The sequence below is a fragment of the Sabethes cyaneus genome, chromosome 2, assembly GCF_943734655.1.
Source record: "Sabethes cyaneus chromosome 2, idSabCyanKW18_F2, whole genome shotgun sequence".
NCBI lineage: Eukaryota > Metazoa > Arthropoda > Insecta > Diptera > Culicidae > Sabethes > Sabethes cyaneus.
The window spans coordinates 20,071,662-20,087,858 of NC_071354.1; the positions used below are offsets into that span (position 1 = coordinate 20,071,662).

Below are 16,197 nucleotides of genomic sequence, written 5' to 3' on the forward strand. Positions count from 1 at the left end.
GAACGAAGAGAACGAATACATACATCTGCGCGCTTAATAGTTTCCAAGTCAGACGAACAAAACGAAACCAATCATGAAAGTGAATCACTATTACGACGTGGTAGCAAAATACCTAAGTAAGTAAATGGATAAATTTCCTTTCGCCCATCGTACGTATCTATCCGTCCGCGGAGGAGAAGAAGTTGTGGTGAGAGGGCAGCCGATCGTGAAGATCGCGGGTAAAACAGTGTTAGTGGGGCACTCTTTATGACTTACTACCCCGAAGATCACCAATCAATGTATTGGTGGTCGGTAATGGCGAAGAAAGATCACAATGTGTGTCGCCATCTTTACGTCAAAACGTGAATAGTTTGTACTACTGGCCGCTAGAGGGGTGTTTCCTGCTTAGACCACCCTATAAGGAGATTAGAAACAAAATTCTGTCTAGTACTTACCCATTTTCCCATTCGGACTGTACGGGTCGTAGCTTCCGGTGGACATCGGCGACGAGTACCCGTTGGACATGGTGGTCGTGTAGGTGTGGCTCTGTGAGCCGGGCGAAGGGCTCAAGGGCGGTGCGGAGCCTGGCACACTGCCCGGACTAGGGGACGATATCCATTCCTCGGCATTGCTGCTGCGGCACGCGTATCGTCGTCGTCGTCGTCGTCGACGGCACATGGAGGAAAGAAAATGACAAATAACACAGGGCATTAATTTTATTTATTTTTGCGACTCTCTGCTGCTTATGAAAAATAATTGACTGACATTTATTCGACTCGTTTTGTGGGATTTGAGGAAGTACGACGTGCTGGCAGTTTTAAGTCGAAGATGATCTCATTGGATATCATTTATACGTTTTAATACTATGTGCTGTGTGGTTGGATTACTAATTGTATTATAAATTAGAGCTGTCAACCTGTCGAACACGAGCTTCAAGCCCGACGTAATAATTAACCGAAACTAGAACTACAAAGAGCGTCACGACGTCATTTCAACCCATCATTAGTACATTATATTCCATCTAACGCAAACTTTATTTAGCACAAACTCTCCCTCACTCCCCGTCATTTCACCTGATAGCATGCAAAATTTAGCAACTTTTGTCTGGCAAGCGCAACCCTCACAGAGTTGAAATTTCGTCTGCAGGTACTTCCCCCGCCGCTCGCTTCATATCCTTCTCACGCTTCGTATCTCGCACGGAATCAGAATCCTCAAACAAACCATGCCCTAGGTCTATAACACCCACACGTACATTCGGTGCCTTCGAACGAATGAACGAACGAACGAACGACGGCACATTGAGGCAGAATGAGAAGCGCACCACAAAGACAACGACGTCGACGTCGACGAGAAAGTTCGAAAATGAAGACTAGTTGGTCACGAGGGAAATACGACCCCCGCCGCTGCTGCTGCGCTGTTGTGCAGGCAGGTAGACGGGCTGGCTGGCAGCAGACGAATGGGGTCTGTGGAGCATTTTCATTCCACACCGTCTTCTGTTTGTGGCCGCCGCCGGTACGATTGCTGCTGCTGCTGCTGTTGATGAGGGATGGGAACAACATGAACAGACAGCAGCTTTCATCTTGGCTCATTGAATCGGGATGGATGGATGGATGGATGGGTGGATGGCAGAGCTGCGTGGGGTGGGAGTTTCTATAGCAAACCGCCGCCGCCGCCGTCGTCGTCGTCGACACATTTTACAGTTTTTGGGAGTTTTGTTTGAATTCTGTCTGGCTGGAAGCTGTGCTGTGGCACGCATGAGGTGAACGAGCATAAGGAGTGAGATCGAAAGCAGGAGCATGAAAACATGTATAACCGACCGGGTGAATTTGGTGTGGTGAACATCGATCGATTTCTGGCGATGCGAGGATTTCGAACCGAGAAGGGATTTGTGTAGTTTGTTATAAGGGAAATAGCAAATATGTTTTGATTAGATCTTTATTTAATGGATCCTTCTTGCTGAGACACGAGAAAATTTTCCAGCGAAATCCATTAATTTTGAATTAACACACGGAGATAATTGGTTCCAACGTCAAACCAGGGGCATCAATACTGTCATTGATTTAATGAATTTATAGCCAACGCAACGCTGTAGAATATTATACAACCCATACTTCCATTTCCAAGTACCAAATTGAAGTTCAACTAGAATTGAAATTTGCCAGCATCAAATCTAAGAACGGGAATCTGTCCCAAATGACCAAGAGTAAAAAGGTCTATAAATAAATAAATAGTAGGTATCATTTTTGAACTGACATTATTTGTGTGTTTCGAAATACTCATATTAAAAGACAGAAGAGGGTTTCCCATTGGTGCTCCTTTGGTTTGTTTCCAGAAGTTATCTCCCGAAATGAAAAATACTTTTTACTCAAGTAAATCAGTTAGTCTCGTATAACCACAAACTTTACACCGCATGCTATTGCTATGGTAGGCCGCAAAATTAAGGAACAATGACTTAACATCATACGAAACTATATAGGGTTTGAAAAACTAAAAGTTTAGTATATCGTCAAAATAGGTAGTACATAAATTTAGTCAAAAATAATCATCATTTTTTTCGAGAAAAAAAGCAATAAATCAGGTATAAGCGGATTTGCATAACTTGTCCAAGTGCCCCGGAAAGTGTCCCGTATTGATAAATTTTTTCTGTCGTACCAGTTGAATTGTGTTTTTTATCGACTGGATTCAATTGTAACTATTAATATTTGGCAGGGCAAGTCTTTTTCTTGAAGTTGAATATCGAAACTCTCAGAGAATGATATTAAAGTCGAGAAGTTTTTTCTGGAAATATTTCAGTGAGTTTACGCTAAACTGCCTCTCGCTTCCAACAGTTTTCTTCATCTGCTTCAAGTTCAATTTGATGATGGCCCAGTATTTCTCGATTGGCCAGAGCGCTGGCGTGTTGGGAGGGTTCTTGTCTTTGGGCACCTGCAAGTGTTGACTGCATACCACCGCACAGCCTTTGTTCCGTAATAGTAGAATACCAAATCCGGTCAAAACAGCACGGAACAATAACATTGGTCAGGAAAGGTTAATTTCTCGTTCATCTCGTTCTCGTCAATTGGCGAAAATGGGGGTTTGACTAGTAGTTCAGATTTTAGCGATGCACGAGCAAAATTTTGATGGTGAAATTGGACACCTTTGGGATAACTGACAAGCAAATGCCAAAATATTATTCATAGTTGAAAATGCAAAAAGTTTAACACTATCAATAACTCAAAAAGTTCGGTAAGTTGATTCACATTAAGCAAAAGTTTGCTTCAAATTATAAATTGAGATGAATCTGGGCCGGAAAAAATATAGCGGCAGGAACAGGAAGTGGAACTGATGCTAGGATTCAGCTGGCTCTGGGACTGGGACTGACACTAAAAATTAGGCTAGTACTGGGACTGAACCAGGGAGGAGACCGGTGGTGGGACTGGAATGGGACAGGGATTATCACTTGGACTGGGTCTGTGGATGGGTTAGTACTGAGGATAAGATTTAGACTATGGTTAGAACTAATGCTTGGAGTGGGATTGGGACTGGGATTGTGGATGGCACTGGGTTGGGACCAATGTTTAAGCTAAAGACAATACTGGGATTAGAAATAGAATTGGGATTGACTCGGGAGTTGTGACTCCCAAGCAACAGTTTGGCTTTCACTCTAATGATGGTTATTATGACCAAAATTGATCATTAAAACTACCATAAGACTGCAAAAAAACTACCATTGTTACTTGGGCTAGACATCTAGATTAGCGCTGAGGTTGTAACTGGAACTGCAACTGGGTTTGAGAGTACAACTGGGACTAAAATTGGGATTGGCAGTAACTAAGTTACTCGTAGTAACTGGGATTGGAACCATAACGGATATGATTGGGATTGAGACTGGGACTGGAACTGGGATTGGGACTATGGGACTATGGCAGGGATTGCGATTAGTACAAGGGCTGTGTATGAGACCTCCCAGTTGGCCTCGAGGTAATACGCTGGTCTAACAAGCCAGTCGTCGTATGTTCGAATCTCGGCTGGGACAGGCTGTTAGAGTCAATAGGATTGTAGTCCTGACCCCGGACTGTCAACACTATAGGCTAAAAGTTACTAGACAAAGACGGTTTAAACTTTGTAAGTCACACATAAATTACAAGATAGGTCACGATTAGCTAATAAAAGACACATTCTAGAAGCCCTGAAGAAGATCTAAACCAAAGATCGGAACGTTGGCGTAAAGTAAAACAAATTTTCCCACTGCATTTAAAGACTGAAGAGCCAATCCTCCAACCTATATTGCTTAATATTGAATCAAAAATCAATCACTGGACTGGGTTTAAGATTTAAACTAGGGCTGAACCTGGGACAGGGACTAGAATATGAGAAGGGACAGCAATTGGCTGGCGGGATAAGGACTGGGGCTGAAACTAGCACTGGGCCAAGGAACGTTACTCGAACCGAGCTGTGACTACGATTTATCCTACAGGTGCGTGACGAATTTTTGCAGTAAATGACATGCTTTAGAAAATTAACACCAGTTGGTCATATAAGCGAGGAATGTTTTGTGGTTTATTTTCTTTCGTAACATATAGGAATTGTAAATTATTTCATTCAAAAAAATCGCCTTCCTTTTCAATGACTGTTGATAGACGCTTCCGGAAACTGCCACATGCACGTTTTACCATGTTTTGATCCACAGACGTCATCACCTCGATGATCTTAGCTTTGAGCGACCTAAGCGTGGTGTGAGGCGTCCTATTGATATCTCGCTCGACAACGCCCCACACAAAATAATCCAAAGGATTGATATCGGGACTGCTAGAGGGCCAATTTTCCTTCTCCGAAAACTCCGGAACATTTTTGACAAGCCAGTTTTGTGTTTTGTTGGCATTATGAGCAAGTGCTCCATCTTGTTGAAAGATGAAATGACGGCCAGCAGCAACCTCCTTCATCCACGGGACAATAACATCCTTCAGAACCTTCAGGTAGACATCGGCTGTCCTGATCGGCTGACCTTTAGTCCTTGTTCAAAGAAATACGGAGAAATCATATCCCCCTCGCTGGAGACTACGCCTAGAACCATCACATGGGTCGGAAACTTTGTTGACATGACGATCTGGTGCAAGCCACCTGTCATTCTTTCGATTCAACTTTTGATTCTGATTAAAGTTTTTTTTTTATTAGAGAAAAAGATGACAGAATCATTATGATGGGGATGCTGCAAACGACTCAGAAGTTTTTTAGTTTTCTCCAAACGCCGCGATTTGGTCGTAGCATTCATAAATTGACCTCTGCGTAGCGCTTACGACTTGTAACAAAGGTTTTTGACCATTACTCGCAGAATTGAGAAGCCCGAACACCCGATTTCCCAAGCCATGGTCCCCATTGACCTAGCTGTATTCTTTTTCATCATTCTTTCCACTTTTTTGAAACTGTTCCGTTCAGCAGTAATGGAACGGCCCTTGTATGCATTCGACCGATTTTTTTTTATCTAAATTTCCGCCAGCAAAATCAAATGGGCAAAACATGTCGTTCGAAACAAGTCGAACGAAATAAAGGTTCGTTCGAAATACAGAATAGGGGTGAGTATACTGTTCTTTCCGATACCTTTACCGACCGAACTATCTGCTTTACGCTTGCTCCGGCGTGCAATAAAACGACGACGGCTGACCGATTATTTGCTTGTTTCCACATCTTTCAGTTTACTCAACACTGTTTGTTTATATCTGACTCCCAATAGTATAAGCTATTCAATGCTGCCAGATATATCTAAATATTTTGTTTCGCAAGCATGAGAAATTGCTATTTGAAATTTATTGAAAAAATTCGTCACGCACTCTGTGCAGCTGGGACAGAGGTTGGGGATGGGACTGGTACTGCGGATGGAATTGGACTAGAACCAGAATCTCGTTGAATGCTGGATATAAAGTTTTGTAAATTTCAGATGTACTTCTTGCTACTGTCGAATCATACATTTCGTTTGTTCAATATGTTTTTTTTAAAGATCATTACAAACTTCAACGAATCCTCTTCGCTCTGTAATCTGTACTAACAATTCTGGGATACTTCAGGGTAGCAACTTGGGACACGTGCTGTTCTCAGTCGTCTTTAGTGAAGTTTGCTTCCCAGTCATGACAGCACACTTACGATCTTTATTATCACCAAATCAATAGAAGGCAGCAGCAAATTGCAGCGACCCGATCAGGAGGCCATAACAAGATTATATCTGTTTTAGAACACATTTTGATGTTTTTAACATATTATATTACAAATCGAAAATAAACTAATTAGGAAGCAAATTCAAGTTTGTAACAGATTCAGATACAAGTAGCACATTGAGTTATGAATGAGCTATATAGATTCAACCACTAAGAATGACACATTTCGCTTTAATAACAAAATATGTTACTTGAAAATTACTTTTATAACAAAATATGTTACTTGCAAAACTTATTTTAATTACCATTATCATTTTAAAAGTATATTAAATACGTCACTTCACAGTTACTAATACTTGCTAATATATCTTTACTAGCTGACCCGACAAACTTCGTATTGCCACAAATTAACCTGTGTTGTACATAAATCATGAATCTCGGATGATCTTTGTCACAATCTCGAGTTTTGCAAGCCCCCCAGTGGGCGGCGCTTTCGACGGCGGGTCACCGGCAACACTCGCGACCGTCTCATCCTGAATGATCTAGTGTTACTATAGATAGTTTTTGTGGTCTTGTATTGACTAATGTTTTATGGAAAAGTCTCGAATTTCTCGAGTTCGATTAGTTTTTGAGTTTCGCAAAAATTTCTGTTTTATTTGTATGAGAGTCCATATACCCCTACCACAGGGGTGAGAGGTCTCTAACTATCGTAAAATAAATTCAAGACTCCAAAATCTTCCACATGCCAAATTTGGTTCCATTTGCTTGATTAGTTCTCAAGTTATAAGGAAATTTGAATTTCATTTGTATGGGAGCTCCCCTCTTAAAAGGGGAAGGGGTCGTAATTCACCATAGAAAAAATTTCTGCCATCTAAAACTCCCACATGCCAAATTTGGTTCCATTTGATTGATTAGTTCTCGAGATAAGAGGAAATTTGCATTTCATTTGTATGGAAGCCCACCCTCTTAAAGGGGAGATGGGCCATAATTCGCTTTCTAACGAAGAGAGGGGTCTCAATTCACCATAGAAAAAAATCTTGCGTCCAAAATCACTTACATGTCAAATTTGGTTCCATTTGCTTGATTAGTTTTCCAGTTATGAAGAAATTTGTTTTTCATTTGTAAAGGAGCCACCCCCCTCTTAAAGTGGGGAAATCCATAGAAAATATACCATAGAAAATATTCTTGCCTACAAAAATACCCACATGATAAATTTGGTTCCATTTGCTTGATTAGTTCTAGAGTTATGAGGAAATTTGTATTTCGTTTGTATGAGAGCTCCCCCTCTTATAAAGGTAAGGGGTCCTAATTCATCATGAAAAAATGGTTGCCTCCAAAAACACCCACATGCCAAATACGGTTCCATTTGCTTGATTAGTTCTCGAATTATGAGGAAATTTGTATTTCATTTGTGTAGAAGCACCCCCTCTTAAAGTTGGGAGGGGTCCTAATTCACCATAGAAAATATTTTTGCCTCCAGAAACCTCCACATGCCAAATTTGGTTCTATTTGCTTGATTAGTTCTCGAGTTATGAGGAAATTTGAATTTCATTTGTATAGGAGCCCCCCCCTCCTAAAGTGGGGGGAGGGGTTTCTAACCATCACTAAAACCTGGCCCCAAAAAACCTCTACATGCATATTTTCATGCCGATTGGTTCAGTAGTTTTCGATTAAGGAACATACGGACAGACAGACAGACAGACAGAAATCCTTCTTTATAGGTATAGATAGGGCTTATAAACGAAGTGAAAAAAATTGGCGGCCATCTTAGGGGGCTCATGGTGAAAACGGTCATTTTTTTATCAATTCCAATATGGAGACCAAATCCAAGTAGGCCGCCAAAAAAATTTTTATTCCATTTGAAAGCCCTGTTCTTTTTCTTTACAGAACCGGGCCATTTGTTAGTTGTTTCATGGCAAATTTAAGAAATATCACATGATATAGATCGCAAAAGTATCTATATTTTAAGACCTCGTGTCAGTAGTGGCCCCGTTTCAGCGAGAATAACTCATTTTAATAACATAGTTACGAAATAGATCCGTTTTTTTTGTGTCCAGATAATCAACAATTCTGGAATGCCTCAGGCTGTTAAAAGCTTCTAAATGTTACAAGGGTAATGGTATGTGGATGTTTCTTCAAAAAATTGAAGGTTCCATTGCTATTCATTGAATATGGTGTTAAAGTTAATACTAAATATAATATCGATAATGTTTTGGAGAACCACTTACCGTGAACGTACCATATTCTGCGCAGTTAAGACATTTTTATGATTCTTCTGCTATTCTAAGTAATCTAGATTTAAATGAACAACGTGGATAGCAGCAATGTGTACGGTCTATAATATCTGGTAAAAATTATGGGAATTATAAGTCGACCAACAATTGAGTATATTTTTCGTTTTGTAAACTTATCCACGGTGCCTAATTCTGCGCACTTTCTTGCCCATGTTCCTAATTCTGTGCATGTTTGCTCCTAATTCTGCGCACCCATAAAGTGAAAATAAATACCACCTACCATGCTGTTTATGTCTTTATACACTGAAAGCACACCAAAAAATCCGGCATTAGCCACAACCATAATTAAATCCATGATCCGGCCTTCTTGTGCTGTCCGGGTGGCAAAGGAATATTGTTACCATTTTGATTGCCTCGTTTTAAATATTTTATTCTCGATAACGTGAAGGGCGAATTGATTCGGGTTTTCTGCATATTGAACATTACGCTTTAGACTAATACTAAAAATTGTGTTTTCCCCACTTCCCCACTCTGACAGCCCCATGAGGTAACATTAAAAAAAATAGCGGACATGGTTTCATGAATTGACGCTCGTAAGTTCGGACCCCGAGACACAGCACAGGATTCCAATCAATGCAAGTTAAAGATTCTACTTGAATTTTCAAGCATCTATACCTCAGCCATTTGGGTGAGGTTGCGTATTCTTTCGCGATTTCTTCGTAGGATACATTACTGCGCAGAATTTGGAACATGAATAAAAAATCTGTGCCTAAATCTGCGCATTATTGCATCGCGTTTTTCTAAGGACAGCAATGCATGCAATCACTCTTTTTGTCTAAAACAGGGCTAAAACTAATTATACTGGGTAATTTGATCATTGCAAAGAATTTCATAAATTTGTTAATGTTCTAGAAGGACAATCTTAGGGTTGGTACTAACGACAATGTTTTCTGCCATATAAAATACTTTCAGTTTCACGTTAAATTATTTCGCTCTCAAATATTATGACCCGTTTGTGAATAATGGCGTAATATTCAACAGACATTCATAAAATAACAACGCAATGATCGTAGTTATGCACAATGTTAAAAAATACTTATATATACGAAAATGCGCAGAATTAGGAGCGGTCACGGTAGTTTTCATTGTCAAAAAACACAACAAAAATGCACCATACTGCTTCCAACAAGAATCTGCGCCGTCTCACCAGGTGAAAACTATACAGGGTTGGTGTTTACAATTTTCCGGGTTTTATTTCTACGAAACAGTGGGTTTCCTATTCGCCTGATTTAATCCTCTCGACTTCTATGCATCGGGTTACATGCCGGGCAAACTAGGGAGCACCAGAAGATTGGCTGTGGATACTTGCAAGCAACGTTTGGAAAAGATTTAGGATGAATTGTGTCAATCGTGCCAGCTGTAACGCTTTTCAACAACGATTGCGACTGACTGGTAATTAAAGCAAACGAAGAAAGAGATTTGAATTGGACTAATTTAATAAAAATATTATGAATATTATACTTTAGATGAAATACACTCAAAATTAAAATTTATGCAAGGGTCTTATTTTTGTGATCATTTACTTTACTGACAGTAATTACTACTCACATTGGTTACTGGAAAGAATTTATCTAAGATAAATTTATGTATATTACAATCAACTAATGTAGGAAAAGAAAGCTCATAACCAAAATCTCAAATCATATATCTAAAGATTAATGTTTGGAAATACGAAAATCCCTGAAAGGCAGGGATTAGTACATTCCTAACATTGTGTTATTTTCGGCAAATTATCACCGACGTGCGACTTCCATAAAAACAAGTAAGTATTCTGCTTATGCAAAGCGCGCTGTGCTGTGACAACTCTGTCAGACAGCTGTAGCAGGGAGCAAAGCCGGGGGGTTTCCAGCATCACCGAATAGCGCGGCGCGCGCGTTGGTGTGGGTTGTTGGGTGACAGAATTTGTCAAAAACACCGATTTGCCAATTCAAAATTCTCTCCCATTCGCAACAGACGCATCTCACCCACCGGTCTGTCCCGGCTGGTGGTTATTTTTTGCATCAAAAATATTGAAAGTGCGCACACGCAACACCCGGTGCGTTTTTTTACCGCAAAAACCAGCAACCGTGGAGCAGGCAGCAGAGGAGGGTTGGCAGAAAAAAGTCAACTGGTATTGAACAGGACGACGACGAACGCGCGATATGAAAGGGTGAGCGAAGTGCAAAATGTAATAAAACATAAGCCGGACCATGACCTTTCGTAAGCGTATTATCGGTGAGATGGGTTACAAACAGAGCGATGGTCGTCGGTTGGTCTGTCAGCCGCCGCGAATGGGGACTGTGTTGACTGACTATACGGTTGTTGGTTTCGGTATCGGTGGAGCAAACCAATTAAAATGAAAACGAAACGGTGGAAATATATCAGATAAGGTGGTAATGCTACGAATTAAACAAATTGGATGGCTTGGTTTGACTCACCTTTCCAAACGCCGTTTTCCACCGTAGATCACTTGACCGTTGGTGGGAACGGTGGATGTGGTTGCAGCAGTCGAGGCGGGTATGGCAGTTACGGTCACTCCACCGGAGGTGGTGGCGGTTGGTACTCCGCCGCCTCCTCCTCCTCCTCCGGAGTCAGCCGGCAAAGGTTCCACTTTGACGGCCTTCAGCATAATTTCATCGCCGATCTTGACGATGCTGATGTTGTTATTGTTGGAGGCCGCCTTCAGGATATGCTTGGTGGCAGTTAGGCCGCCCGTGTTCGCCACCGGGTTACTACTGGCCCCGCCAGTGGTGGCGACGATCGCCCCGGTCGAACTGCTGCCTGCTCCTGCTGCTGCTGCTGCCGCCGCCAGACCGGTGATCGTGCTGGCATTGAGGGCATTCAGCGCCGTCAAACCGATGATGGTCGTTGTGGTGGCAGTGATTGTCTGAATTCCGCCCGTAGACTGCTGCTGAACCAGCGCCAACTGGGGCGGTTGCTGGCTACTCGTCGATTGCTGCTGCTGCTGTTGTTGTTGCTGCTGCTGCTGCTGCTGCGCCTGCTGCTGTACGTTTCCGGTCGGATTTGTGCTTACAATGTTTACACGGTACATGACCTGATGGGCTGGAGTGTTTTTATAGATTGGTTGCGTTGAATATTTGTCTGGGATCGGAACCGAAAATGAGGAAGGCACATAAAAAAAATTGGAAAGAATTTCTACGTTGGGAGATTCATTTGCTGGTGCGGCTTCTATTGATGGCCAGTCTCTTCTTCTTGAACTTGCTGTGGTCTTTGAATCGAAGGATCATGGCGAAGCCTTTGCTGGTTATGCGCTGTTTTTCACAATTGCCAAAGTCTCAGCAATACCTGCTGGAATCTCTAATTGTCTCGGCATCGACGGCCATTATCTGAAACGGGAGGCGATAAATAAAACAAATAATTACATTAGTTCGAGCGAAACATGCTGCATCGGGAGTTTACATGGCATATTAGTTGGTACGGTATATATTGGATTACGAGAATCAAGTGCAAGTGCATGTGACAACAGTCGCCTGCCTAGCCTAGTCGAGTGAGTCTCGCCCTACTCGTCGAGCCGACGGACCAATCGATTGCCGGATAGCGCGCTATGGCGGCAATTTACCGCCAGAGGAGGCCATTAGTCGAAAGTACATAGGCCGTACGTAGCTACCGGCATGAATCGAGGCAATGTGCCGCTCAGCTCAGACGAGGATCGCCGCGCGCGCGGCAGATGGCAAGGCATGGGACAGCGATGATGCAATGCATGTGCACTTGCATGTGGACGCAAACCGGGATTGCATATTTACTTCAGCCGTTGCATTGTTGCTTTCATGCGGGAGAAATGAATGCTCATTGCTGGTAAGTGATTAAAAATATATTTGGATACAACCGAAGCGTCGATTGTATGCGGCTAACAATGTATCTGCGTTAGTAGAACGTGGATTTATTCAATAATTTATTTAGATGTTGCTAGTTTATTGATTACAACGATGATCTATTAAATTGTGACCACAAAAAAAGTGCGATTTAGAAAAAATTTCTTATTAATAAAGCGACAATAAAAATGTACGACATAAAACGTTTATTTTTACAGTCATTCTGTCATAAATCTGACCAAATTGGAAAATATAAAAATAAAACTTATCGCAACTCGTCCTACAAGTTCCATTCCATCCAGAAACCGTGCGGGAGAAAGAGATGGAGAGAAAAAACGCACACACAAAAGAAGTCTCTATTCCAATCCACTCCTGAATAGCAAAACCTTAATAGCACATAAAATATTTATTTGCAAGGAAAACAGCCACTGTTATCGCACAGAGAGCGAGATTGAAAAGAACAAAAAAAGAAGGTATGGAAGGTATCATCCTTTTATCATTGTGGTAGTCCCGGTCCGTCCTTTTGCGTCATCCCGTCGGTTGGTCGGGGTCGTTCGGTTGGCGGTGTAGCGTCGTCGTCGTCGTCGTCGTCGTTGCCGTTCGAGTGAAGTCTCTTCATCTATGTGCACATAGGAATCTAGGTCAATGCAGTACTTTGAACATATAAGCAACCATTTCCACCGCACTCCTTTCTAGCTCACAGCTCCTGCCGCCGTCCTACCGCCGCGGATGGTAAAACTTTTCTCGCTTGAGCTACGACAGCGCACGGCGCGCGTCCTTCAACCGTGCTGCGGTGGAGCACGAAATAACGAAGGACCGCCGGGTTGGGAAAAACCTACCCCAACTGGATGCTTCGTGGCAGTCAGGCATACCTTGTTCGCTATCCCTGCCACCACATCCTCCACCGCCTCGTTAGAGATGATATTGCCGGTTGGTGGTTGGGGGACGAAGGGCTGGTTTCGAAAATACAACAGAATGTGGAGTGAAACGAAAAAAAGAATATAATAATAGAAAGCACTCCGTGCATAGCGCAAACGGAAAATATCCACCAGAACCTTCCACCATGTACTCGGAGGGGTTCTTCCTTCCGAGAGCAGCGAGCAACAGCAGCAGGAAGGTTATGTGCTATGTGTCTCTCGTTTTCGATTTTCCCACACTCCTACGGCGCGTGTGTTTGCCCGTTTATTTTTTGAACAGTTTGAAACGAATGAAAGCTTTTTCCCGCTGGCGGCGGCGGTGGCAATGCAGTTGGGAGTTTTCTTTTGGAAGAGTGCTTAAAGTGCCCCGCAGGAATTGGAGTATATTTCTAAGCAACAAGAAAAAAAAACGAGTTCTACTCGAAACGAAACAAGCTTAGCAATAATCCCTACTAGCGAAATCAACGTTCCGTCAATGCGTGTTCTCTAGTAGCTGCAATTGAAAAATTGCATTTTCCTTTCTCAGAGGATTTTTTTCGGTTTTGGTTTTAAATAAAGGCGTTGTTAGAACAGCGGACGTAAAATAAAACAACTCACAAATTACTTGTCTGGTCGTAATTTAGTGCAAAGTTGTTTAACCTTGTAAAGAGCAACATCGTAAAGATGGTCAGAATCAGCTAATATACACTTTTTTATGAAAATTCAATCAATAAAAGTAAAATTTAACATAGGAACATAGGATCGAATTCGAAGAGCTTTGAACATGTCAACTTTTGTGCTTGGAAAGTACGATTTGCTACCAGTAATAATTTTCTGCTATCATTTGAGAAAAGTTACTGCGAAATCTCACATTGAATGTCTGTCAAAGCTTACATCATACTCTAGGGAAATCGCAGTACTTTGAGTGGTTTAATTTTTTTTTAAATGGTGGCTTCAACGTGACAGACTCAGACCAGGGAAAACGTATGGAAAAGTGGAAACGACAGCGAACTGCCAATGTTGCAAATCGAGCGAGAACCAAATGATGTCTACTCTTACGGAAGTGAGGGTGAGAAACATAGCTGGTGCTGCGTGCACACATTCTGCTACCTACACACTCGCGAATGCACAGCCTCGTAGCATCTTTCTGTACAGCCCGCTAACGACTCACAGTACCGCCTGCCGACAACCCACGAGCGAGTGCGGTAAGTAAATCGAAAAATCACCAGTGAAATATGGCTCTTTCAAGCTATCAGAAGTAGTCATTTCTTCATCGAACTATGACCGGCGTTGAAAAGTGCATTTGTTTCGAGAATCCTAAGCATTAAAGATCTTGAAATCCCCAGGAAACCATCTACATCGGTTGCACGATCCAGTCACTTTGGACAAACGACAATGCTTTGTGTTTGGTGAGATCCGAAGGATTTGATCTACTATGAGCTACTCAAACCTAGCGTAACCGTTAAGACTGAATACGCTGCCGACAACAAATGATCAATTTGAATCGAGCTATGGGTGAAAAACGACCAGAATACCAGAAAAGGCAACACAAAATGATGCATGCAACAATGACAATGGCCCATCAGACGCTGCAAAAACGGCCACGAAAAAGATTACTGGCATTTTATTGGGAAGTTATTTCTTATGCGGCTTACTAGTGAGTAGCTGTTAGCTTCTTCCTGGCTTGATTAATAGTTTTTGATAAAAAGGAACAATTTTTTTGGACATCTACAAATTGCTGGAGATGGGAAAAATTTATAGCTATCAATCGATGAAAGTTTGAATAAAGTAGAATTCTTCATTTGAATGCAATACGAGTGTGTTTTTTAAAATCCGGTTTCATATTTGTACCCCTGGTACTGTTGCTACTAAATTAAACTCCATATCGCAAATGATCTCTACCAAAAAAGCTCTCTGGAATTCGTATCATGAAAAACAATATTAGTGGCAATAATAAGGCAGTCAAACCTTTAGCTTTTTTCGGCTTATTCAGCTGGTCACCTAAAAGCGTACAAAACTCATCATCAGCGTATCAGGTATCAAACACCAGTTCTACCTGACGAAACAGGTAATGTCGCCACAAAAACACAGGTGAGCCCCAAGCATAGCCGACACGCCCATGCCCGCAGGCGGAGGCGTTCCGACCCTGTGCGGGCTCCAAGACCTGACTTTGAGATCTCTCTCTCCCAAAGGCCGGATTGTCATATTCTAAATATGATGATGATGATGATGTTAATAATGAGTGGAAAAATGATAGATAGATTCAGTTTGTAAATGTACTTTGCCCTGGATATTTTGTATCGAGTTGTAAAATGCATTGTAGTGAGGAAGTGGAGATCTCGTCATCCCCGCCTAAAAATGTCTAACACAAACAACCACAAATGAACCAACAGGAAGACATATCTCGGGCCAGCAGTCAATTTGTTAGGGCTCGACTCGTGGAACAAATTTCTTCTTGCATCGCACTGACACTTATGCGCTGTCCCAAGATAGGTCTACAAAGTAAATAGCACGCAACACGACGTGGGCGTTCGCGGTAGTCGACAAAACCTTTAAACCATAGAGTCGCACCCACTTCCCAGCTCTCGAGACCAAATAGTCAGTACGTAGTGTTCCAAACGGGAATCCGTCACCAAACCCAAAGAAAAAACGGGCTGCTACCAACCACCCCACTGTTTCCGCAGCCTGCATAGTTACATGTTTGCAACTAATTGCGTAATACGGGCAAATGACCAATCATGTCAACGATGTTTTTAATATTTTGCTCCTACCTTTCTTCAGTGCTTCATTTTACCTGCTTTCACCCTTCCTCTGATTTTTTTTTGACGTAGGACTACGTCTTTGTTTACTATACTGGGACTGGGTAGCACTTTGTGAAAACAAAAATAGAAGCGTAACGTTTGAATGAAAGATTTCAAATGGTAATAACTACTGAACTACTGAACGAAACTGAACAATTTATGTGTCGTTGGATAGTTAAAATGACCAGTAATTTTATGGAGGGGGTAAGAAGTAAGAGAGCAATTTTCATTCAATCATCAAGCAAATGGAACCAAAATTGGCATGAGAGGGTTTTAGAAGGCAGGAT

General features: G+C 41.9%; 1 protein-coding gene across 3 annotated transcripts in view; it reads right to left on the reverse strand.

Annotated features, from left to right (window-relative positions):
• The window catches only part of LOC128734326 (ecdysone receptor), a 599,356-nt gene that overhangs the window by 356,662 nt on the left and 226,497 nt on the right, over positions 1 to 16,197 (reverse strand). For all 3 annotated transcript variants that reach the window (XM_053828459.1, XM_053828458.1, XM_053828460.1), the window contains 2 exons: positions 10,819 to 11,727; positions 435 to 610 (listed from right to left, as the gene is read on the reverse strand). In XM_053828459.1, coding sequence (XP_053684434.1) covers positions 435 to 610; positions 10,819 to 11,432 — 790 coding nt within the window. In that variant the 5' untranslated portion in view covers positions 11,433 to 11,727. The remainder of the gene's footprint in view (positions 1 to 434; positions 611 to 10,818; positions 11,728 to 16,197) is intronic.